Source organism: Pseudonaja textilis, chromosome 2 (genome assembly GCF_049901715.1).
Source record: "Pseudonaja textilis isolate UNSWEBS1 chromosome 2, rPseTex1.2, whole genome shotgun sequence".
Lineage (NCBI taxonomy): Eukaryota > Metazoa > Chordata > Lepidosauria > Squamata > Elapidae > Pseudonaja > Pseudonaja textilis.
The window spans coordinates 248,390,299-248,417,351 of record NC_141991.1 but is presented as its reverse complement, the minus strand read 5'-3'; the positions used below and the strand labels follow the sequence as shown (position 1 = coordinate 248,417,351).

Genomic DNA, 27,053 nt, shown 5'->3' with positions numbered 1-27,053 from the left:
GATATTTGTGAAGTGACTTCTGCCCCATTTCAGGACATGAATCACTGCAATTGTTAAATTAGTGATTTAAGTGAATTTAAATTGTTAAGTGAATCTGACTTATTCACTGACTTGGCTTGTAGGAAGGATGTAAAAGGTGATCATATGACCCTGAGAGATGGCAACCGTCATAAAGATGAGCCAGTTGTCAAGCATCTGAATTACGATCACACAACCATGGGAAAGCTGCAACGGCCGTAAGTGTGAAAAATGGTCATAAGCCACTTTTTTCAGGGCCGTTGTCACTTTGAATTGTCCCTAAATGAACTGTTGTAAGTTGAGGAGTGCTTGTACATAAATATACTATGTTGCCTATCCATATGGTTCTCTTGATAAAAACTGGAGTGGTCTACTACTGTCTTTTATCACATGATGTAAAATGATTCCTTAAAATTAATGGATGGAAACTGAAGAAGGAGAGATTTAACCTGGAAATAAGGAGAAACTTTCTGAGAGAGAGAACAATCAACCGATGGAACAGAAGTTGCCCTCAGAAGTTATGGGAGCTTCATCACTTGAGGCTTTCAAGAAGAGATTGGACTGCCATTTGTCAGAAATGGTGTTGGGTTTCCTGTTTGGGTGGAGGGTTGGACTAGATGACCTACAAGGTCCCTTCTAACTCTGTTAATCTGTTAAAATATTGCTATAATGTCGTCCCTAATCCTCCTTTTCATTAGACTAGATATACCCAATGCCTCCATATGTTCTAGCCTCCAGCCCCCTAATCATCTTTGTTGTTTCTGTCATAATTCTGTGCTGCAATGGGTAGGTACTCATTTACTGTACGGGCAATTGAGAAAGAAAGAGATGACAATAATCTATCTCTATGGTTTGAATTGATTTCCTTTTTACCTTGATGAAAGTGACAAGGCCGCCATAAAATATGGCTACAATAAAGAGAACAATGAAGGCTGCCACAGAGAGGAAGAAGGGGTCCAGCTATTTTCCAAAGCACCTGAAGGCCAGACAAGGAATAATGGATGGAAACTGATCAAGGAGAGATTCAACTTGGAAATAAGGAGAAACTTTCTGACAGGGAGAACAATCAAACAATGGAACAGAAGTTGCCCTCAGAAGTTGTGGGAGCTTCATCACTGGAGACTTTCAAGAAGAGATTGAGCTGCCATTTGTCAGAAATGGTGTAGGGTCTCTCTCTTGAGCAGGGGGTTGGACAAGATGACCTACAAGGTCCCTTCCAACTCTGATGATCTGTTATCTGTTAATATGGTCATCGTCCACCAACATTTTCCTCTGTTGCTGCTGTCCTATATAGTCTATATATACTAGTCTTAGCTGGACAGTTCACACCTTCACACCTTGGTAATTGTTTTGGGAATGTACACTCTTCAAGTACGCTCCCAATTTTTTATTCCACCATGATGAGGTAGCACGGCAGAATCTGAGGGGACATAGAATATATACTTTCCAAATTTCAGTATTTATGGAGCTTTTTTATGTTTTTATATTCTCGTATTTGAGGGGCTTCTAAAAAGACTACTTTCCAAAGCACCAGAAGGCAAGGCAAGAAACAATGGATGGAAACTAATCAAGCAACCTAGAATTAAAGAGAAATTTCCTAAGGGTGAGAACAATCAACCAGTGGAATAGCTTGCCTTCAGAAGTTGTCGGTGCTCCATCACTGGAGGTTTTCAGAAAGAGACTGGACAACCGTTTGCCTGAAATGGTAAAGGGCAGTGGTCGGCAACCAGTGGGCTGGGGACCACTGGTGGTCCACGAGAACATTTTGGTGGTCTGCAGAGAAATGTCACCCCAAAGCAATTAATCCAGGCTGTATGGGAACAGAAGGCTGCACCCAGGGTCTCTGGTCCATGGGATTTAAAATTATGAGTTTGGTGGTCTCTGAGGCCCAAAAGGTTGGCAACCCCTGGTATAGGGTTTCCTGCTTAAGTAGGAAGCTAGACTAGAAGACCTCCAAGGTCTCTTCCAACTTTGTTTTTCATTGTTCTATGTTTTAATTCCAAATGTAACAGCTAGGCACTTCCTATTTGTTTGATCACCTGATTGATTAATACCTTACCTTTCTATTCAAACAAATACTTTAAGGCACTACCTTGCATAAATTAATCATTGATATAACATCCTGATTCTACCCAGTTCAACTCCAGGTAGTTCACCGTTCAACAAAAAAACAAAATAAAACCAACATTTTAGCACCACTCTCTACATAGTCCATCCACAGCTTTGCTGCTTAGCCTCATCCTGCAATCTTAACCTTTATTCCATGAAAAATGTCCTGTTTCCAGTTTCTTCCCATCACATGCAGGGTTGAAGAAGCAAGCTTCTGGAATGCCAACCAGGAACAAAAAAAGAGAGGAGCTGATTGGAATTCAAAATACAATTTGTGGATTAATTAACAGGCTCAAAATTAACGGCATTCGCCCTCTTGCTCAGGAAAACCTTGTATGGCAGTTGAGGAAAACAGGTTGATTTGCAAGGATTTATTTTATAAGGCAAAGTAATGTTTTAATTGCACAGCACCAGGGAAAAACATATATATTAACATAGGGGTCAATGGAAAGACTCCAGAGACAAGTCAGATGGTGTTGTATTTAATACCAGTGTCTGAAAAGAATCCAGTGGGAGTTGGCTTACTGAGTTGCTATTATTCACTGCCTTTAAAAGGGGGGGAAATTAATTATGCTTCATCAGAAAAGTTGCAGGATTTGGGTTTGGCTAGTCTAGTGAAAAGAAGGATTGGGGGAATATGATAGGAGCATTCCAGTATTAGAGAGGCTGCCACAAAGAAGAGGGAGTCAGCCTATTCTCCAAAGGACCACAAGGCAGGACAAGAAACAATAGATGGAAATTAAACAAGGAGAAAAACAACCTGGAACTAAGGAGAAATTTCCTGAGGGTGTGAACAATTCATCAGTGGAACGACTTGCCTCCAGAAGTTATGAATGCTCCAACACTGGAAGTTTTTAAGAAGAGAGGACAGCCAATTGTCTGGCATGGTGTAGGGTCTCCTACTTAAACAGGGGGTTAGACTACAAGACCTCCAAGATCCCTTCTAACTCTGTTATTCTGTTAAACTGAAGCTGACTTTTTTGCTTGACAGCATGACATGGTCTCCCTTTTCTCCCCCCCAAAAGTTTAAAAGAAAAAAATAAACATCAAATTTGGCAGATATTATAAGATGCAATCTTGATGTTGATTGGCCTGAAGTTATCCCCACCCCCACTCCCTCCACTTCAAAAAAAAAAAGAAGAAGTGAAAATGCCTTTAAGGGACATTATTTTCCTTTTTTTTTCCTTTTCAACCTTAATTATGTTCAAGAAGATGACTTTGATCTTTGATATAAACTTGCTTTTCCAAACCAGAACGGCTTCTCCTTCCATCCTGGAAACTCAAGTGCTCCATCAAAAAGCGCCATGTCTTAAATTTCATTTTCCCTGGGACCCCACTGATAGGCTGAAGATAAAAATACAATTTTTCAGAGAGTCAAAAGGACATCGTTTGAGAACTATCTGACTTCCCACATGTTTTATCTATCGCAGGCCTGCTTGCCTCAGAAACCCAGCTGCAGCTGTATTTTTAACCAGACGAGAAAAAGGCCCTTCAAAGATTATGTTTTAACAGATATTTGAGATTAATGGCCTAAAAATAAGAAGATAAAATTCTCTGGCTCTGGTTTATAACAAAATAGCTCCAACTGGTTAATCGGAACCAAGAAAACCTCAGGATTGGTACTTCTGTGAATCTCCTGAAGTTTCTAAAGCCAAGGAGTCCTTGAATTATAACAGTTTGATTAATGACCTTTTGAAGTTGCAATGGCACTGAAAAAAATGGGATTTAGGACTGTTGCAGCATCCCCACTTGGACTGCTTGGCAACTGACTCATACTTATGATGGCGGCAGAGTCCCGAGGTCATGGAATCCTCTCTTGAGACCTTCTGACAGGCCAAGTCAACAGGGAAAGTCAGATTCACTTAACAACTGTGTTTCTTATTCAACATCTGCAATGATTCACTTAACAACGGTGGCAAGGAAGGTCGTAAGGTCTCTCTTAGCAAAATAAACCTTCGCCTCAGTGGTAGTCATAAGTTGAGGACTTTTACCTGTACTGCAATATTTCATAAATTTTTCATCCAGTTGTGCTACTTGGCTACATGTTGACTGGGTTTGCATATTATTGTAAATCCTAAATTTGGGCTAAGAAGTGCAGTTGCTGTGTTCACACAACAAGCTATGCCCACTTCATGCAATGACTAATTCCGTTCTGACCAGTGGTGGGTTTCCAAATTGTTTCCTACTGGTTCTATGGGCGGTTCTATGTGTGTGCACTTCATGTGTGCGTGCAAGGCTCAAGGGCCGACCTCTGTGTGAGGTGAGTGAGGTGAGCTGAGTTGTTTTTTAGCTCAGCTGAGGCACTACAATCTGCTCTGCCGCATGAATCAGCTGAGCTTCGCGCGCACACAGGGCTCAAAGGCCAACCTCTGTGTGAACTATGTAAGATGAGCTGATCTGTTTTTTTAGCTCAGCTGAGGCGCTACAATCCATTCTGCTGTGCAAATCAGCTGAGCTTCGCGTGCACGCAGGGCTCAAAGGCCAACCTCTGTGTGAGCTGAGGTGACCTGAGCTGTTTTTTAGCTCAGCTGAGGCGCTACAATCCATTCTGCTGTGCAAATCAGCTGAGCTTCATGCGCATGCAGGGCTCAAAGGCCAACCTCTGTGTGAGCTGAGGTGACCTGAGCTGTTTTTTAGCTCAGCTGAGGCGCTACAATCCATTCTGCTGTGCAAATCAGCTGAGCTTCGTGCGCACGCAGGGCTCAAAGGCCAACCTCTGTGTGAGCTGAGGTGACCTGAGCTGTTTTTTAGCTCAGCTGAGGCGCTACAATCCATTCTGCTGTGCAAATCAGCTGAGCTTCGCGCGCACGCAGGGCTCAAAGGCCAACCTCTGTGTGAGCTGAGGTGACCTGAGCTGTTTTTTAGCTCAGCTGAGGCGCTACAATCCATTCTGCTGTGTGAATCAGCTGAGCTTTGCGTGCATGCAGGGCTCAAAGGCCGACCTCTGTGTGAGCTGAGTGAGGTTAGCCACCACTGGTATAGGGTCTCCTGCTTGAGTAGGGGGTTGGACTAGAAGATCTCCAAGGTCCCTTCCAACTCTGTTATTTTGTATTCTCTACAATACTTTATAACCATTTATTAAGTATTGAAGCTTTCCCACAGCTTAATGCACCCAATTTATCTTCATTTTCTAAGCACCTTTCAATCAGTCAGAATAGAGCTGGAAGGGACCTTGGAGGTCTTCTAGTCCAGCCCCCTGCTCAAGCAGGAGTCCCTATACCATTTCAGACAAGTAGCTGTCCAATCTCTTCTTAAACACCTCCAGTGATGGAGCACCCATAACTTCTGAAGGGAAGCTGTCACCCTGGTTAATAGTCCTCACTGTTAGGAAGTTTCTCCTCAATTCCAGGTTGCTTCTCTCCTTGATTAGTTTCCCTCCCTTGTTTCTTGTCCTGCCCTCTGGTGCTTTGGAAAATAATTCGACCCCCTCTTCTTTGTGACAACCTGTCTCTCTTTTAATCTACCTTTGATTCTCTGGAAAAAAAAAACGGTGTTCTTCTCTCCCGCTAAAATTTAGGAAATGCGGAAAGCCTTTTAATATCAAGATTTACTTTTTCCCAAAGGATTCTCTCGATGCTTAGATCCTCCTTTTTTCTGGACAGCCAACGTTCACACTCAAAGAGGTAGACGCTGTCGGTGGCATCGTTGAGGATCTCAACTTTCTCCAAGTACCAGTCGGGCCTTGGCAGGGTGTTGTCATGGCGTATCTTGATTTTAGAGATGGTTCCCAGGTCCACAGCTTCCACTGTGAAGATGTCTTCCTGCGGGAGACAGAAGAGAAATTCTTGGTTGGTCTTTAAACAACCTCTGTTATACAAACAGTATGACAGAGTTGGAAGGGAGTTTGGAGGTCTTCTAGTCCACCCCCCGCTCAAGCAGGAAACCTTGTCTACACCAAATGGTTGTCCAATCTCTTCTAAAAAACCTCCAGTATTTATGACTGTCTGGAAACTTTGGAATATACATTTTCACCCATCTGAAGAATACAGGTAGTCTTCAGACTTACCGCCATAATTAGCACAAAATTTCTGTTCTTAAGACAGTTGTTAAGTGAACATTGCCTCATTTTACAACCAGAGTTGTTAAATGAATTGCTGCAGTTATTATCTTAGTAACATGGTTGTTAAGTGAATCTAGCTTCCCCATTGATTTTGCTTGTGAGGAGGTCATAAAAGAGAATCACATGACCTCCAGGGCACTACAGCCATCTGCCATGCCCCTGTTGGAACCTGATTCTGAGGGAGAGGTGGAACAGCAGGGAATGGGAGTGTGGCTCCGGTGGTTGTGGAGGAAACTGGGGAAGGGCACAGTCCAGCTGGACATTCAGAGGAAGGCCCGTGTGCATTCTAAGGCACAAAGGGAAGAATGGATAAGGGAGCAAGGTGAGTTGCATGGTTTACGGGGGAGGAAAGGGCCCTGATCCCCTTCATTGGCTGCAGCTCGGAAGACTGTTTAAAAGGGCAAACTGTGCATGGCAAAGTTTCTGGAAGCAAAGCGTGAAATTATTCTGGTTTGTCAAGTCTTATCTGAGTTCTGGTGTCCTCCCAAGTGTGTGTGTTTCATTATCTTTTGACATCTTCAATCCCTTATCCTGCCCTGTCTCGTTAATTGCTGCTGTGTGGTTTGTGTTGATTTTTGTTTATAATTTATATGTACTTTGAGTTCGGACAGAATTTCTTCCCTTTGAAAACTGGTTTTGGGAGTTTTTCTCCAGCCGATGTTAATTGGACATTGGAGGCCAAGTTGGAGGAATTGATGCTGCAACGGTCATAAGTGTGAAAAGGGGTCATTAGTCACTTTTTTAGTGTCATTGTAATTTCAAACACATCACTAAACAAATGGTTGTAAGTCGAAGACTACCTGTATTTACTTACACGCTCAATTTGGATGCCACGTTGAAAGAAGGTTGGGCATTTCTTGTCTCAGGGAGACTTGGGTTCAAAATCCACCATCAGCAATGGTAACTTACTGGGTGACTTTGAACCACTCAAAGCCTCTTATCCCAGGAGATCATTGTTATAAATTTTTAAGGTGATAATTAAAAAGTAAAATGATTATTGGGATTTAAAGAGGAACTAAAAGGTATAGGGATGGCATACTCTAATTGGTAATTTTAAGGGAAGCTTTTTTGAAATGTTTGAATTGAGATGGAATTTTTGTAATGATGAATTCAGAATTTGCGATGAAATTGCAAACCTGACAGATAAAAGTACTAAGTATAGTGAATATGAAGATGTGAGACTTATTTAAAGTTAAAAGAAATAGGTTAAGAAATGATTTGAAAATTTATAAAATAAGCTTGAGGAAAGTATTTGAGAAAAATAATAGAAAATATGTAAAGTAATGGTAAGATATAAAACTAAATATGAAAGATGAATATGTAATCAAAGTCATGTTTGTATGGAAATGTGAAAACCTGGAATCATGCTGTTCGCTAAAAAAAAATGATGTTTTTAAAATGTAAAAAACTGAAATACAACTCCCCCCCAAAAAAAAAATGTTACAGCACAACCTTCACCCCTCAGGTAGTTATTTACCCTGGAGGAGAGAATTTTTTTTTAAAGTTTATTTATTCAATGTTTCAACAATTAAAAAACAAACAGATTTCCACACTTTGCAATGATACTGTAACAGTGTTTACATTGGTTAATATCCTCCATAGCTATATTAAGATCTTCCTAATTGTGAGCATTTTTATGCGTATATACATATATTTGCACATATGTGATAGTACTTTGCACTTTCTCATATACTATCATTTGACGCCTTTTGCGTCTTCTCCTTAACCATTTGTATCAAACTTCCCATACCTTGTAATTCTCTCCTCTCTTATATTTCAACAGCATCGTCAATCTGTCCATTTCTGCATGTTCAAATATCTTATTGATTATTGTGGTTTCTGAGGGTGTTGTAGCCTGTTTCCAGTTTTGGGCAAAGGAGATTCTAGCAGCAGTTATATTATGGAGCATTAAGTACTGATGTTTTTTGTTTAAATTAGATTCTAGCGTCTAATATGAATAAAAAACCACCAATATTTAATGCTCCATATTATAACTACCGCCAGAATCTCTTTCGCCCCAAATTGGAAACAGGCCATGACCGCCCCAGAAACCACAATAATTAACAAGGTATACGAATGCGCAGAGATGGACAGATTGATGAAGCTATTGAAAGATAAGGAAGAAGAAGAATACTATAAGATATGGGATATCTGGTATGAATGGATAAAAAAAGACGCAAAGGCGTCAAATGATAATGTATAAAATACTATAAAGCAACAAGGTTTATGTGTAAATAAATGTTAATACCAATGTATATATGTATAAAATGTTTAGAATGATGAAGAATCAAATATAGAGATGGATAACACGCTAATAGAGGACACTTAACTAATGTAAATACTGTTATAGTAATGTTGCAAAATGTGGAAATTTGTTTTTAATTGTCAAAACGTTGAATAAATAAATTTAATTTTAGAATAATAATGATAAAAGATTCTAGCATGCCTAACAAAAAAATTTCTAGTTTAAACTCAATTTTCTGTCTCGTTGGTTCCTCTAGCCATAATTTAATTTTGTGTCAATACCTCCGTGCTTGGGGACAAGTCCACCACATGTGAAAATATGTTCCCTGGCTGTAATTACATCTCCGGCACTTTGCTGTCATGTTGGGAAACATTCTGGCTAACGTCGCTGGGGGAGAGATGCCAGAGATAAAACATTTTATACAAGTTCTCCTTATATGAGACTGACAATATTAGCTTATAGGTTAGCTGACAGATACGTTCCCAACGGTCCAGATCAATGTTACAGCTGAAACTTTTAGCCTAGATTATCGTATTTTCGTTAACCATTTCCTCTTCCATTTTATATTCCAGTAAATAGTTGTAAAGGAGGGAATTCTACATAGGATATCTTAATGTCAGAGTATACACGGCTTTACTACATGAAACAACCCAGGAGCAATAACAGAGGTTTGTAATAAATAGTGGTTTTTATCTACAAAGAAGATATACTATACATACACGCAGGGCTGGGCTTCAAAAATTTTAGCAAAGGGTTCTCTGCCCGGTTTCTGGGTGGGTGTGGTCATGGGGGGCATGGCCAAGTCACCTTCTGCACCACGGTGGGGGGGTCTTTGCCCTCCCCGAACTCCGGAGGCTTTCCTTGAACCACTGGGAGGATGAAAATGGCCTCCCCGGGCTCCGGAGGCTCTGGAAGCCAGAAACGGGCCAATTTCTGGCCTTCCTGAACTTCCAGGAGCCCCGTTTTTCGCTCTCCCCGAGCCTCCGCACGTGGGAACTCCTGGGAGGGGGGGGGCAGGACCAGCCAGGAGTGGGATTTTGGAGGTTCTCTGAACTGCACAGAATCTTAGCCAGGGGTTCTCCCGAACCCCTGCGAACCCCCAGCAGCCCACCCCTGCATATATGGTACTATAGGCAGAAGTCAAACGATCAGTAAATTACAGCAGGGAAGAACAAATTGTGGGGGAGGGGGGAGAGAGAAAGAGAGAGAGACACAGAAAGACAGAGAGAGATGCCCTAGCAGGGCCTCTTCTTATTATACAGGCTCTTAAAGGGATAGCAGCCCAAAACCTTGCTGACTTATTCCCTTCATTACATCAGTGCATCACTGGGGCAGCTGGTCAGCTCTTAAACCACTACCCTGACACTTAAAATCCTGAAAGGAAAGTGAGATGTAAAATGCAGGAATGAATGGCCCTGTTGGGAGACCAGCATTGCAGCCACGAATAGAAGACCCTTTTACCAGTACCTGTCCTCTTTCAAACTTGTTGGTATTTGTTTCAGACTTCCTTAGTTTCCTCTCGCCGGTATCGCCCAAGTCTCCATAGATGGTTAGGAATACATTTGCATCCGTTCCGGCGCCGTAGATATCACCCGTGAAAACAGAGACTTTGTACGAATAGACTGGAGAAGGGTGAAAAGATATTAGGAGGCTCAAAAAACTATGGAAGAGACGGAGGGAGGAAAGGAGCAAGAGGGGAAAAATATATATATGAACTCCAGGCACTCCAATATCTCAGGGGCTGTCCCAAAGAAGAGGGAGTCAAGCTATTCTCCAAAGCACCTGTGGGCAGGACAAGAAGCAACATTTGGAAACTAATCAAGGAGAGAAGCAACTTAGAACTGAGCAGAAATTTCCTGACAGTGAGAACAATTAATCAGTGGAACAAGTTGTCCCCAGAAATTGTGGATGCTCCAAGACTGGAAGCTTTTAAGAAGAGATTAGATAACCATTTGTCTGAAATGGCATTAGGTTTCTTGGCTAAGCAGAGGGTTGGACTAGAAAACCTCCAATGTGCCATTCTTCTATTCCGTTCTATTCCATTCCATTCCATTCCATTCCATCCCATCCCATCCTATCCTATCCTATTCTATTCCATTTCATTCTATTCCATTCCATTCTATTCCATTCCATATTTCCTATTCTATTCCATTCCATTTAATTCCATTCCATCCCATTATATTCTATTCCATTCCATTTTTTCTATTCTATTCTATTCTATTCTATTCTATTCTATTCTATTCTATTCTATTCTATTCTATTCTATTCCATTCCATTCCATTCCAATTTATTCCATTCCATATTTTCTATTCCATTCCATTCCATTCTATTCCATATTTTCTATTCTATTCCATGCCATTGCCATTCCATATTTTCTATTCTATTCCATTCCATATTTTCTATTCTATTCTATTCCATTCCATATTTTCTATTCTATTCCATTCAATATTTTCTATTCCATTCCATTCCATTCTATTCTATTCCATTCCACTCCATATTTTCTATTCCATTCCATTCCATTCTATTCTATTCCATTCCATATTTTCTACTCTATTCTATTCTATTCTATCTCTGAAGAGATACTGTTGTTCAGTTGAGATCATTTTGGGGTGTTTCCATTCATTCCATATTTTTTCTATTCTATTCTATTCTATTCTATTCTATTCTATTCTATTCTATTCTATTCTATTCTATTCTATTCTATTCTATTCTATTCCATTCCATTCTATCCCATTCCATTCCATTCCATTATATTCCATTCCATATTTCCTATTCTATTCCATTTCATTTAATTCCATTCCATTATATTCTATTCTATTCCATGCCATTCCATATTTTCTATTCTATTCCATTCCATATTTTCTATTCTATTCCATTCCACATTTTCTATTCCATTCCATTCCATTCTATTCTATTCCACTCCATATTTTCTATTCTATTCCATTCCATTCTATTCCATTCCATATTTTCTATTCTATTCTATACTATTCTATTCTATTCTATCTCTGAAGAGATACTGTTGTTCATTTTGGGGTGTTTCCATTCCATTCCATATTTTCTATTCTATTCTATTCTATTCTATTCTGTTCTGTTCTGTTCTGTTCTGTTCTGTTCTGTTCTGTTCTATTCCATTCCATTCCATTCCATTCCATTCCATTCCATTCCATTCCATCCTATTCCATATTTTCTATTCTATTCTACTCTATTCTATCCTATCCTATCCTATCTAGATGAACATTAACCTTATCATAGCTATCCAAGTTTAATATAGTTAAAGCAGTAAAACGAAACATTTACAGCTCCAATCTCCCTCCTCCATACATTCTGCTCCCTTCCTCCCAGTTAGTTATAAGCTGTATTTTTATTGCAATTTTACTGTGATTTTATACAACACACACAAACACACACACACACATATGAAGGGAGAGTGTGTTTGTGTGTGTGTGTTATTTGGATGTTGTAAGCTGCCTAGAGTTCCTTTGCAGCAAATAAATTTAATAAATAAAATAAAAATAAAGAAATGATGGCTAAGGAATACAGGGAGAAAGTCTCCAATCTGTTGTTTTCTCCTATGTTCTGTGCAAGAGCTTGAGCTCATTATATCCTGCATAATATGCTGGGAGGGAGGACACTACCACTTCACATTGCAAATTGCAGAAATATGCCAAAGGGGCTTTTCCAAGAGGCAACTGGACATCCTTGCATGTGTTTTTTAAAAAAATTGCTTCTAATTCAAGAAGCTTCTTCTGTTCATTTCAGCTCATTTAGTTCAGTTCAGAACAACTGCAGGGATTTGCTTAACAACCATGGCAAAAAGGGCACAAAATGGGGCACGGTGCACTTAACAACTGTCTTGCTTAGCTATGGAAAATTTTGGACTCAATTATGGTCGTAAGTTGAAGCCTACCTGTATTGTGCAAACAGAATGCAGTCACCTATTTTTTTGCTGTTGCTCTTAAGCAAGTTGTTTTTAACGGTGCTTTTGCCTTAGGGAATTTTGTCCAGCCATGAATCTGTCCAACCTCCTTTGATGATGTATATTCATAAACACTATTTTATAAAAATAACATAGTAAGGATGAATAAAAGGGAATGTTGTCACTGAAGGTTGAACTGTGCGGTCCTTGGTGCTCTCTGAGCTTGGTGGTTTACTTGAAGAAGTTTCTTTACCCAACTAGGTAACTTCATCAAAGCTACAAGGGAGGAGGAGGAAGAGGAAGAGGAGGAGGATTGTGGGGTCCTTGGTGGTCTCTGAGCTTGGTGATTTTCTTGCAGATATTTCATTACCCAACAAGGTAACATCATCAGAACTACAAGGGGGGAGGAGGAAGAGGAGGAGGAGGGCTGTGGGATCCTTGGTGGTCTCTGAGCTTGGTTGTTTTCTTGCAGATATTTCATTACCCAACAAGGTAACATCATCAGAACTACAAGGGGGGAGGAGGAAGAGGAGGAGGAGGGCTGTGGGATCCTTGGTGGTCTCTGAGCTTGGTTGTTTTCTTGCAGATATTTCATTACCCAACTGGGTAACATGATCAGAACTAGAAGAAGGAGGGAGGAGGAGGAAGAGGAGGAGGAGGGCTGTGGGATCCTTGGTGCTTTCTGATTTTGGTTCTTTTCTTGCAGGCGTTTCATTACCCAACTAGGTAACATCATCAGTGCTAAGAATACTAGCATACGGTGAACTTTATGTAAACAAAAAGCAAACCTACTAGCACTGATAATGTTACCTCGCTCCTCCTCCTCCTCCTATCCCCAAACCCTACTCCTTTCTAGTACTAGTACTGATGAAGTTACCTAATTAGATAATGAAATGCCTGCAAGGAAACCACCCGGCTCAGAGAGCGCCAAGGATCCCTTACAGCACAGTAAAGAATGCAGTACACTAGAGTGGCTACTATGGGGTAAGCGGGGTTCCACCCCTCCCCCGTTTTTATAAACAGGTAGTTGTTCTTTTGGCTCCTCAATGTTAAACCAGCAATAGCAGCCAACCCCAAATGGCTGATGAGCATCCTTATCAGTGGTGGGATTCAATTTTTTTTACTACTGGTTCTGTGGGTGTGGCTTGGTGGGCGTGGCAGGGGAAGGGCACTGTAAAATCTCCAGTTCAGAGGTGGGATTTGCCGGTTCTCCAAACTACTCAAAATTTCCGCTAACGGTTCTCCAGAACTGGTCAGAACCTGCTGAATACCACCTCTGATCTTTTATATGTGAAAAAGATGGCGAGTGGGACCTCTTTGAAACGTTGCCAAGATGCTCTCAATCTTACACGGGAAAAGACCTGAACACGCCCAAACCTGCATACCTGTACCTGTGAAAATCTAGGAAAACAAATATATCTATATATCTCTATCTCTATCTCTATCTTTATCTCTATCTCTATCTCTATCTCTATCTCTATCTCTATCTCTATCTCTATCTCTATCTCTATCTCTATCTATCTATCTATCTATCTATCTATCTATCTATCTATCATCTAGTATTCAGCTTTGTTCGGGTATTTTCCCATATCATTATAGTTGTGCTTTTCAAGTTGTAGCAACGTTTGGCAGAATCTCATCTGCCATCATCAGGCTTCTGCAGACGAACACTATACAGAAGCCTGATGATGGCAGATGAGATTCTGCCTAAACGTCGCTACAACTTTAAAAGTACAACTATAATGACATGGGAAAATACCCGAACAAAGCTGAATACCATACATGTAAGTACCCGTGAAAACTTAAGAAAACAAATTATATCTATATCTATATTTATTTTATTTATTTTATTTTATTTGATTTGTCAATTGTTTACAAGATAAGTATAAGTGTATACATAGTTATGAATACATGAAATGGGTACATATAAGAAAAATAAAAGAAAAATAAAAGAAACAATAGGACAGGGACGGTAGGCACGTTGGTGCGCTTATGCACGCCCCCTAGAGACCTCTTAGGAAAGGGGTGAGGTCAATAGTAGACAGTCTAAGGTTAAAGTTTTTGGGGTTTGGGGAAGATATAGATATATATCTATATCTATATCTAATCTATATGTATATCTATATGTATATCTATATCTGGCATTCAGCTTTGTTCGGGTAAGAAAACAAATATCTATATCTATATATATTGGGAAGTTGAGAACCTCTTCAAAGATGACTCATAATCAAATAAATAACCTCAAAGGAAATAAGCATCTCTTCTCAATACTTCCACTGTAAGGCTGGGCTCCCATTAACAGCATGTTAATGCAAAATTTGTTTTAACTGTAAGTTATTAAATAATCTAGAAAGAACCGCAGGGACTTGTCCAGCAAGTTGCCAAGAATCAACCTTCATTGAAAGGCTCTCACCCGCTTATAAAGAACTCAGTCAGACTGACAAAGAAAAAAAAAGATTTGAGCAGTTTCTGATTTGTATTCTAATTTTTTTTTTAAAAAAAATAATGTGCTGTTGCTATGCATCTTCATAATATACTGTAGTTAGAAACTTTGGATATCAAAATAAACCAGAAATAAGTCAGGAAGCTGTAAACAAATTATGTGTGTCTCTTTCTGCTTCACACATGGCTGCAACTATTCAGCCAATCACACATTGTAATTTGCATCCTAAAACTATGGTTTATTTCCGTCTCCTTTATTATAGGTCATTCTAAGCCAAGAACATACAAATCACATTATGGCTTGGTGTGATGTTTAAACTCGTTCACTATTTTTAGGGAGGGAAGGATTTGCATATCTTTACATGCCAGATTTGGTTCTCTGTGCATATAGTGATGAAATGCTGTCCACATAATGAACAGGGGAAAAAAAACAGTTTATCACTGCTAGCAAAGAGTCATACTATTGGCTTTAATGCAAAAATTAGTCTACATCTTTATACGGTTTAACAGAATAACAGAGTTGGAAAAGACCTTGGAGGTCTTCTAGTCCAATTCCCTACTTAAACAGGAAACCTTATACAATTTCAGAAAAATGGTTGTCCATTTTCTTTCTTAAGGAAAACACTGGAGGTTCTTAAAACCTTCCAGTGTTGGAGCATTTACAACTTCTGGAGGCAAGTTGTTCCACTGGCCAATTGTCCTCACGGTCAGGAAATTTCTCCTTAGTTCTAGGTTGCTTCTCTCCTTGATTAGTTTCCATCCATTGGTTCTTGTTTTGCCTTTTGGTGCTTTGGAGAATAGCTTGACTCCCTCTTCTTTGTGGCAGCCCCTGAGATATTGGAAGACTGCTATCATGTCACCCCTAGTCCTTCTTTTCATCAAACTAGACATACCCAATTCCAGCAACTGTTCTTTATATCTTTTAGCCTCCAGCTCTGTAATCATCTTTGTTGCTCTTCTCTGCACTCTTTCTAGAGTCTCAACATCTTTTTTACATCATGGCAACCAAAACTGGATGCAGTATTCCAAGTGTGGCCTTACCAAGGCATTATAAAGTGGTATTAACACTTCACGTGATCTTGATTCTATCCCTCTATCACAGGGGTCTTCAAACTTGACAGCTTTAAGACTTGTGGACTTCAACTCCCAGAATTCCTCCTCCAGTCATGTTAGCTTAGGAATTCTGGGAACTGAAGCCTGCAAGTCTTAAACTTTCCAAGTCGGAAGACTCTTGTTCTATCACATCACTTAATAGGCATCTCATAATAGCTGAGAATAAAACATACAGTTGATCCAAGACCTGGAAGCTGACTTACTTTCCAATGCGTCATCAATTTCTTCATCAATCTGCTTAAGTGTGCCATCTTTCATCAGTTTTTCAGTAAAAATTCTAGATGGAACCAATTCCCTCATGATTTCACCGTCTTCTTCAGATTTTGCCAGCCATTTTTCACATGGAAATGTGGTTTTCTCAGAACCCTAAAATCATGTGTTTTTTTTTTAAAAAAAGATAACTATCTTTAGTAGTGAAATTTTTTCAACCCTCAGGTTATATTCATTCTTAAGTTGAAAGAAAGTGCAACAAATAGAACAGCATGAATAAATTCTATTTATTTCTAAAATGTGCGAGGCCATTTCTGTGGTGACACTCAGTGGGCTAGCAGCTTGTGCTGAGGGAAACAATTGGCTAGCTTTAGATGTTGTGTTCAGTTGGACTGTAGTTTTCTGGAATTTAGAAGAGCACATGTAAAAGGCCCACTGTAGTTTGCAAAACAATCTTATTTAGTATGATACATAAAGAAAATTCATAGCGGCTTATGCAGTAAACGAAGGGTCTTCAAACTTGGCGGCTTTAAGACTTGTGGACTTCAACTCCCAGAATTCCCCCTCCAGTCATGTTAGCTCAGGAATTCTGGGAGTTGAAGTCCACAAGTCTTCAACTTGCCAAATGTGAAGACTCTTGCAGTAAACCATGGTAAAGCAACCATTTTCTTCAGAAACTGTTTCCAATTCACATTTGAAAGTAATATACAAGAAGTCCTCGACTTACAATGGTTCGTTTAGTGACCATTCAAAATTAATATATCACTGAAAAAAGTGACTTATTATGACCTTTTTTTTCACACTTATGACCTTTGCAGCATCCCTATGGTTATGTGATCAAAATTCCGAAGCATGACAACTGATTCCTGTTTATGACGGTTTCAGTGTCCCTGGGCCGGTGATCCCCTTTTGTGACCTTCTGACAAGCAAAGTCAATGGGGAAACCAGATTCACTTAACGACTGTGATACGAACCTAACAACGGCAGTGATTTGCTTAAGAATTGTGGCAAGAAAGACTGTGGCAAGACAACTGTCTTGCTTAGCAACAGAAATTTTGGGCACCACTGTGGTAGTAAATTGAGGATTATCTGCACAGGGAGGTCTCCATTAGTGCAGCTAAGAATTCCACAGAACGGTTGCATGATTTGAATTTGCACTATGCTAATTGATATTTCTGTGGAAAATAAGGTGATTGGTTCAGCACCAGTGGTGGGATTCAAATTTTTTTTACTACCGGTTCTGTGTGTCAGGGCTCCAACAAATCCACCCTCATTCAAATCAAAAATCTCTAGCCGCATCTCAGAGAAAAGTAAATTGGCTTATTAGAAGTTGCCATGTTGGCGCGTGGCTGGGTGCAGCCGATACTAAATCACATCATACATTTCCCCCTTGACCCTGGTCTTCCCCCCCACCCCCTGGATGTGACTTCTCCAATGGGACACATCCGTCTCCAAGAGTCATCCATCATGCTCTCCAACAACATTCTTATGCTCCGACAACTTTGGGCTGCCAAGGTGATTATCTAGGCATTTCAGGAATGCCTTGTTTTCCCCCACTCCCTTTTATTGGCAGCCGAAAAGATCAAAAGAGTAATCTTTTTAGTTGACACTGTGGGTGCAACATGGCTTGTTGGGCATGGCAGGGGAAGGATACTGTAAAATCTCCATTCCCACCCCACTCCAGGGGGAAAGTTACCACCGGTTCCTCGAACTACTCCAAATTTCCGCTACCAGTTCTCCAGAACTGGTCAGAACCTGCTGAATGCCACCTCTGTTCAGCACCACAAAAATAGGCAATTAAAATGCTTAAAATACAATTGTGATATGTTCATTAATGAAGTAACACAAAAAGAGGGTAAGCCACACCCAAAGCATACCTGTTGTCTACTGTCCTCAACTTACGACCACAACTGAGCCCAGAATTTCTGTTTGCTAAGTGAAACCTTTGTCCCATTTTACAACTCTTCTTGTCACCGTTGTTAAGTGAATCACCGAAGCTGTTCAATTAGTAACACGGGTTGTTAAGTGAATCTGGCTTCCCCATTGACTTTGCTAGTCAGAAGGTCCCAAAAGGGGATCATGTAACCCCGGGACACTGCAACCGTCATAAATGTAAGTCAGTTGCCAAGCACCTGAATTTTCATCATGGGACCACAGGGATTGTCAGCCCCGCTGGGTAGATAAGGCTTTGTACTGAAAAACCACAGTACTTATGATGGTAATTCGCAGTAACCAGGGTTTATTTCCTCAGTTCAGCTCACCACAGTCCCAAAAGACAACGCTGGATCAATTCTAAGTGAACCTAACGCTGATAGCAACTGCCTCTCGGTGCTTATTATAGCCTGTCAACCCCACCCAGCTGACCTACACCCGTCCCTTACTATCCTCACCTTCACTCCGCATCTACTTACACCTAACGTCAACAAACCCATCACCTACAACCCCCATCACCCGGAAAGCCCAGTTAGGAGTTTCATTGCTCTAACATGGCAGAATAGCAGACATGTCCATGGCCACCGATCCTCTCTGCATGTTGTCAATCATCTCTCTGCATTGAACAGCTGGTGGCTGTTCCCCCAGGTGGAAAGCAAGGAGAAGACACAAGGACAAGCATGCCTGATTGTGGGGCTCCCAGAACATCTCCACCGTGCGCCCGACGGGGATGCTGCAATGGTCATAAGTGTGAAAGACAGTCATAAGTCACTTTTTTTGGTGCTGTTGTATCTATGAACGGTCACTAAATGAATTGTTGTAAGTCTACCTGTATTCCGCTTTTATTCTTCAATTTTTTTTCTGAGCTTTTCTTGAACAGAACTTTCCTTGTCTCCATAGCGCACAAATAACAATTAATGTCTAACATCCCATTTACAACGGTGTATGCACGAGCCAATATCACACGTGTGCTAGCTAGCCTTATAATTGAATTTTGGCTTATATTAAACAGGGCCTGTTATCAACCTACGAACTTACACTAAATAGTAGTTCATACTATTAAATTTGCGTTCTTGTGACTTATATGTACAATAAATGCACCATCCATGGTGAACATCACTTGGTTATAATTTCAGTAGGATATTAAAGAGGGAGATAATTGGCCACAGCTAAGGCTGGGAAAATTCCGACTACTCATCAGCAGGCATTAAAAGGATAAAAGATGAATCTATAAAATTGTTCTCCAATTTCTGCTATCCTGTATCGTCGCACACATCTCCTGCTGGTAGGAAAATCAGTTGATTCATAAGGGAGAGATCTCATGAACCTGGCAGATGTTAAAACATGATGTCTGTCTAGTTTGATGAAAAGAAGGACTAGGAGTGACATGATAGCAGTGTTCCAATGTCTCAGGGGCTGCCACAAAGAAGAGGGAGTCAAGCTATTTTCCAAAGCAACCTGAGGGCAGGACAAGAAGCAATTGGAAGGAAACTAATTAAGGATTATATAATATGGAACACATTTTATCAATGGTTAGAGAATAAAAAAGGAAGCTAAAAATGAAGAAGAATAAAGGAGATTAGAAAATAAGATAAGATAGAGAGATATACGAGATGATAATTGTTAATTCAACTATGATGAGAATAATGAAATGTAAGGTCAATAAGGTACGATCACCAGAAGGGTTGTAAATGTTTAACTGTTAGATGTATTTTAATTCAAAGTTTGGGAAATAATATCAAGGTAAATATGAATGTTCTAAATGGTAAAATGGTGAAAAATGTAGCACAAAGACATTTATACCCACACTGCTTGAGGGAAAAAAAAAAATGAAATGTTTGGATTTTTGAAACTGAAGAATAAAAAAATATTACTATATAGAAAAAAAAGAGAGAGAGATCCATCCTAGAACTAAGGAGACATTTCCTGACAGTCAGAACAATTAATCCATGGAACAACTTGAAGTTGTGAGTGCTCCAACACTGGAAGATTTTAAGAAGAGATTTAGACAACCATTTGCCTAAAATGATATATAGGGATTGAGAAGATCTCTAGGATCCCTTCCAATTCTGTAATTCAGTTATCATCTCCAGGACTGGGGTGTCCATGATATTAGTATAGATATAGAGCAGGGGTCTCCAACCTTGGCAACTTTAAGCCTGGTGGATTTCACCTCCCAGAATTCCCCAGCCAGCTTTGTTGAAGTCCGCCAGGCTTAAAGTTGCCAAGGTTGGAGACCCCTGATATAGCGCATTTCCATTCTGAGAGGAGACTTTGTTCTCCTCTAGGAAATATTGGTGCTTTCTTCCATCAGAATCACCATATTCCCATTCCAGATTTCCCCCTTCTTGTGCGTTTGATCTGAATAAAGCAGGATCGACTCAAACGCTCCAATATGCCTCTCTCTGCAGCCGTACTCATTAGTGGCAGAGAGAAATGTGGCTTTCGCCCTCTGTAGTGCATGCAGTTCCTCCTGCCAGATGCTTTCAATTTAATCTGACCTCATCTCTCCCCCCCCCGCCCCCAACCCCACGCAGACACATTGACATGCCTGTTCACAATCTAATCAGGTAGCACCAATTTTAGAGGCCTTGGCAGCCGAGCGCTGACCGGTTGTAATATCCTGTGGCGTGATTATGACACCATTGTGCAGCATTTGGGCTTCTCTTTCTCTCTCTCTCTTCCCCTTCCGTCGCATGCTTAAATCACAAAGTTCAGACAGATTAGGCGTAGCTAATAGCAACATTCAGTTTCATCCTGATTAATGAGGGCTTTTTTTTTTTTTAGTGAAAGAGTCCGGCAGGAGGGGTTGCAGAGGAAATGGAGGTTGGCTAGTGGCCATGAGCAGCTGTCCAGGGTCCTGAAATTAATCTGCCCACAAGGGAAGACATCAGCAGTTTACAGATACAAAAATCTTATTACTTCTAATCCTGGAAGAGCAGAATAATAGAGTTGGAAGGGACCTTTGGAGGTCTACTAGTCCAACCCCCTGTCCAAGCAGGAGACCCTATACTATTCTAGACAAGTGACTATCCACATTCTTTAAAAGCCTCCGGTGATGGAGCACCTACAACTTCTGAAGGCACGAATTGCTCCCTCTATCAGGAAGACTCTCCTTAGTTCTAGGTTGCTTCTCTCCTTGATTAATTTCCATTTGTTGTGTCTTGTCTTTGAAACAGTAGGTTGACCACCTCTACCTGGCTTAGCAGTAGTAACTGAAAGAGGGATCTTGGAGTCCTACTGGACAATCATTTGAATATGAGCCAGCAATGTGAAGCAGCTGCTTTAAGCAGCTGCTTAAGAAGCCAACAGAGTCCTAGGGATAGAATCAAGATCAGGTGAAGTGTTAATACCACTTTATAAGGCCTTGATAAGACCACACTTGGAATATCACATCCAGTTTGGGTTGCTATGATGTAAAACTGAAGTTGTGACTCTACAAAGAGTGCGGAGAAGAGCAACAAAGATGATTAGGGGACCGGACGGTAAAACATATCAAGAACAGTTGCAGGAATTGGGTATGCCTGGTTTAATGAAAAGAAGGACTGGGGGATAGAATTGCAGTCTTCCAATATCTCAGGGGCTGCCACAAAGAACAGGGGGTCTGTCAGAGCATATTCATGAACTGGTATAGAGCATGGTAACAAGATCAACCAATGAATAGGCATAGCAACTAAGTCAGCCAATGAGAACTGTTTGGAAACTGAAAGTAGGAGTAGCCTAGGAAACTGCAACTACAAGAAACTAATCAAGGAGAGAACCAACTTAGAAATTAGGAAGACATTCCTGACAGTGAGAACAATTAATCAATGGAACAACTTGCCCCCTGTCAACATTGGAGGTTTTTAAGAAGAGATTGGATAACTATTTGTCTGAAATTGTATACATTTCCTTCCTGGGCAGGGGATTGGACTAGAAGATCTTCAAGGTCCCTTCCAACTCTGTTATCTTTTATGGCAGGCCCTCAACTATTGGAAGACTGCTATCATATCACCCCCAGTTCTTCTTTTCATTAAACTAGACATTGTTATGTTTTAGCCTCCACTCCCTTCATCCTCTTTTTTTTCCCCTTCTCTGCACTCTTTCTAGAGTTTCAACAACCTTTTTATATTGTGGTGACCAAAAGCACCTACATTTCTTTCTTACAGATCACAGCGGAGAGCAGCAGTTAACTGACTTTGGAGAACCCCACATGATGCTAATCAGATCACCCCAAGCCGAGAATCTATCTGGAAATCTAGGAACTGTAGAGTAGTCTAGGATGTTTGAAGTTGGAAAACTTCCTAGGGTGACGACTATGGGAAATCATTTCCATACTGTCCCAAAGGTGCTTTTTCTGGAGGCAGCTGGACTTTCTCATTTTTTCCTTTGAAGACATTTCACTTCTCATCCAAGAAGCTTCTTCAGGATGGAAGGATTTATATTCCTTGCAGACAGCTGATCAGATGCATCCTTTTAGAGCAGAGGTCTTCAAACTTGACAGCTTTAAGACTTGTGGGCTTCAACTCCCAGAATTCCTCCTCCCATCATGTTAGCTCAGAAATTCTGGGAGTTGAAGTCCACAAATCTTAAACTTGCCAAGTTTGAAGACCCTTGTTTTAGAGGGTCCTTGAAGCGCTTGGAGAATGGTTTATCTGTGTCCTCAGGGTGACCCTGGTTCCTGTAGTCGGCAATTTTTCATCTGGAAAACTATTCCTACTCCCACACCATGCAAAGGGTGTTCATCCCAAATTCTATAGCTAAGTCTGTAGAGATTCTCAGTCATCCAGGTCATAGTTGTCTCTATCAACTAAAAAGATACTCCTTTGGTCTTTTTAGCTGCCAGAAAAAGGGAGTGGGGAAAAACAAGGCATTCCTCAAATGCCTAGATAATCACCCCAGCAGCCCAAAGTTGTTGGGGCGTAAGAAGATTATTGGAGAGCATGATGGAGGACTCTTGGAGATAGATGAGTCCCATTGAAGAAGTCACATCCAGGGGGTGGGGGGAAGACCACAGTCAAGAGGGAAATGTATGATGTAATTTAGTACCGGCTACACCCAGCTAACGCCAACATGGCCATTTCTAATAATTCAATTTTCTTTTCTCTGAGATGCGGCTAGAGACTTTTGATTTGAATGAGACTGGATTTGTTGGAGCCCTGACAGTCTCAAAGGTGCTTTTTCAGATTACCAACTGCCTGCAAGGAATATACATCCTTCCATTCTTCGCTATCCTGTCAGAGCTGAAGAGGCTTCTTGGATGCAAAACATGTTCAAAAGAAAAAAAAAACCAGAAAGTCCAGTTGCCTTCACCTCTGGGACAACCATGACCTGGATGACTGAGAATCTCTACAGACTTTGAGCTATACAATTTGGGATGGAAACCCTTGGGTTGGTGTGGGAGGAGGAATGGATTTCCAGAGGAAAGATTGCAGACTACAAGAACCAGGAGCACTGCTCAGGTGGACCCTGATGACACAGGTAAACCTCCAAGTAGCCTCAATGACTTGGTAAAAAGAATGCAAATGACAAGCTGTCTGCAAGAAATATAAAGCCTTGTCGGAGCTGAAGCTTCTTGGGTGAGAAGAAAAAAGAAAAGAAAACAAGGAAGTCCAATTGCCTCCTGAAAAAAGTACCTTTGGAACAACCATGACTTGAATGACGGAGAATCTCTACAGTCATTTCCCTTATTGTTGCCAAGAAGACTCTTTATAGCTATCATAAAAGTGGCCAATGATGAAACCAACGGTTGAGACCGAAGATGGATTTATTGTTCCTTTTTCGGTACACTTTTCTACTTCCACTTGGAGAAAGAAAATACTTATGGTTGCTATTAGTGTTGTATAATTATCGCTATCGCAAGAAAAGGACTGAGAACCAATTGGCGGTGATGGTGGTGGGGAAATGCTGCGATTATCAAGGGAAGGGGTCTTCTCAAATATAATTTGAGATAAAAGCCTCCCTGGGCCTTCTCTAGCATCTGTTGTGACAAAAAGGCTTGGTTGCAGATTCCATCCTCACTTTCTGTGATTTCCTTCTCATTTATTCCTGCTTTGGTATCAAGGCAAGCATTTTTCCCCCACGTACATTTTTTTGAGCATCTCTTTCTTTCCATCTAATCCTCCCCTCCAGCCTGCCCTCTCTGCCTTGGAAGCCATATTTCAAGGCTGCCACATTTGGTGCTTGGGAATTTGGGAGGGGGCATTTACAGATTACAGATAATTACGGAGCTGGAAAGGAGCTTGTAGGTCATCTAGTCCAACCCCCCCTCCCACCCAAGCGGGAGACCCTACACCATTTCTGACAAATGGCAGTCCAATCTCTTCTTGAAAGTCTCAAGTGATGATGCTCCCACAACTTCTGAGGGCAACTTCTGTTCCATTGGTTGATTGTTCTCACTGTCAGAAAGTTTCTCCTTATTTCCAGGTTGAATCTCTCCTTGTTCAGTTTCCATTCATTGTTCCTTGTCTGGCCTACAGGTGCTTTGGAAAATAGCTTGACCCCACCCCCCACTCCTCTCTGTGGCAGCCCCTCAAATATTGGAAGACTGCTATCCTGTCTCCCCTGGTCCTTCTCTTCCCTAGACTAGTCATGCCCAGTTCCCGCAACCCTTCTTCATATGTTTTAGTCTCCAGTTCCCTAATCATCTTGGTTGCTCTTCTCTGTACTTTTTTTAGAGCCTTGGCATCTTTGTTATAGTGTGCTGACCACATCACATTATAGAATAAAACAGAACAGAAAAGAACAGAACAGAATGCAAGGCGAGGCAAGGCGAGGCAAGGCAACACAACACAACACAACACAATAACAGAGTTGGAAGGGACCTTGGAGGTCTTCTGGTCCAACCTCTTGCTTAGACAGGAAACCCTATACCATTTCAGACAAATGGTTATCCAATCTCTTCTTTAAAACTTCCAGTATTGAAGAATTCACAACTTCTGGAGGCAAGTTTTCCATTGATTAACTCTCCTCACTGTCAGGAAATTTCTCCTAAGTTCTGGGTTGCTTCTCTCCTTGACTAGTTTCCATCCTTGTCCTGCCCTCAGGTGCTTTGGAGAATAGCTTGACTCCCTCTTCTTTGTGGCAGCCCCTGAGATTCCAGAACACTGCTATCATGTCTCCCTTGGTCCTTCTCTTCACTAGACTAGCCATGCCCAGTTCCTGCAACCGTTCATCTTCATCATATGTTTTAGCCTCCAGTCCCCTAATCATCTTGGTTGCTCTTCTCTACACTCTTTCTAGAGTCTCAACATGTTTTTTTTTTACATAAAGTGACAGTTATTCTTGGAGATATATCTGTCTTCAGCATGCGGATAAAGCAACTGCTGAGGCTAGTAAACTGAAGGCCGTAAGAAGCCAACTGTGCATAATGCATGCCAACACAATCTCATTTGTTCCAGGGAGGGAAGAAAGATGCTGTCACACTTATCTCAGCCTCCCTTGATGGAGCTGCTGGCTCCATTCCATTCATTGACAGCCGCTGATTTCTCAATCTGCTGCAAGTTTATTATGTGGCTCTGCTGAGGCAATGTAGTATCTGGAGCTCCTAAAGTGCCTGCAGACAACTCCCTTCCCTCTACTTGACTTTAAAAAAGAAAAATAATTTGGGTTTCAAAAGGTCTTTTCAAAGAAAGAAAGGGGAGGAGAGAGGAAAGAAAGAAAGAAAGAAAGAAAGAAAGAAAGAAAGAAAGAAAGAAAGAAAGAAAGAAAGAAAGAAGGAAGGAAGGAAGGAAGGAAGGAAGGAAGGAAGGAAGGAAGGAAGGAAGGAAGGAAGGAAGGAAAGAAAGAAGAGGCAGAGAGGAAAAGAAGGAAGGGAGAGAGAGAGAGAAAGAAGGGAAGGAAGGAGAGAGAAGGAAGGAAAGGGGAGAGAGCGGAGGGGGGGAGGAAGAGAAGGAAGGAACAAAGGAAAGGAAGGAAGGGGAAAGAGAAGTAAGGAAGAAATAGAAGAGGAAAGAAAGAGAGAGAGGGAGAAAAAGAAGGAAGGAAGGGAGAGAGAGAGAGAAAGAAGGGAAGGAGGGAGGGAGGGAAGGAAGGGAGGGAGGGAGGGAGGAAGGAAGGGGGAGCGAGGAGGGAGGGAGAGAGAGAGAAGGAAGGAAGGAACAAAGGAAAAGAAGGAAGGGAGAGAGAGAAAGAAGAAAGGAGGGGAAGGGAGAGAGAAGGAAGGAAGAAAGAAGTAGAAGAGAGAGGAAAGAAAGAAAGAAAGAAAGAAAGAAAGAAAGAAAGAAAGAAAGAAAGAAAGAAAGAAAGAAAGAAAGAAAGAAAGAAAGAAAGAAAGCAGGAAGTGGGTTTGTTGGAAAGCAAATCACCAGGTCTCTAAGGAAACCATTTTGTGGATGTGCCCAACACATACTGTCAATATTCGAACGGTCATTAAATAAACGATTGTAAGTCAAGGACTACCTGTATTGTGGCTTTATAAAGCCACCATCTACATTCTTGGTAGGACCGAAATTTGAAATTGGTGACTGCTTTATTTGAGTTGCACCAAATATATGCTTAAAGAAGCATCTGCTTTAAGCAAAGTTAGAAAAGACATTCAGGTGGAAGAAATACACATTACAAAAAAACTCCTCCTTACCTTTCCATTTGGCAAAAGTCTCCGTATGTCTACCTGATCAAGGTGCCAGCCTGAATTGATACCTGAGCCATCGTGCCCAATGCGGATCTTTTCTAGGATGTCACCAACGTCTTCTAGCTGAAGGAATTTAGGAAAAATGTGGTTATGGAATTACCTGAAGTGATTTTCTGAAAGTCCAAAATACAATTCAAGTTGCGCCTTTAATTCGTATTTTTATTTTTAATTTTTTGCCTAAGAGGATAAAATGATAATAAGCATCCCAATAGCCCCCTCAAAATACAGCCATATTGGATGGGTTTTATTGTATTTCTATTTTGTGTGGTGTAACAATACTGCATGAATGCACAAAATCCCCCCAAAACGGCACATAAAACGATTAGGGGACAATAACAGAGATTATTAGGTGACTGAAGGCTAAAATAAATAAAGAATGGTTATTGGAATTGGGGGA

General features: G+C 40.9%; 1 protein-coding gene across 1 annotated transcript in view; it reads right to left on the bottom strand.

Moving 5' to 3' along the window:
* Window positions 1–27,053, bottom strand: part of LOXHD1 (lipoxygenase homology PLAT domains 1) — a 198,413-nt gene that overhangs the window by 60,756 nt on the left and 110,604 nt on the right. The window contains exons 28-31 of the mRNA XM_026713916.2: window positions 26,603–26,719; window positions 16,107–16,269; window positions 9,900–10,054; window positions 5,679–5,888 (exon numbers count right to left, since the gene is read on the bottom strand). Coding sequence (XP_026569701.2) covers window positions 5,679–5,888; window positions 9,900–10,054; window positions 16,107–16,269; window positions 26,603–26,719 — 645 coding nt within the window. The remainder of the gene's footprint in view (window positions 1–5,678; window positions 5,889–9,899; window positions 10,055–16,106; window positions 16,270–26,602; window positions 26,720–27,053) is intronic.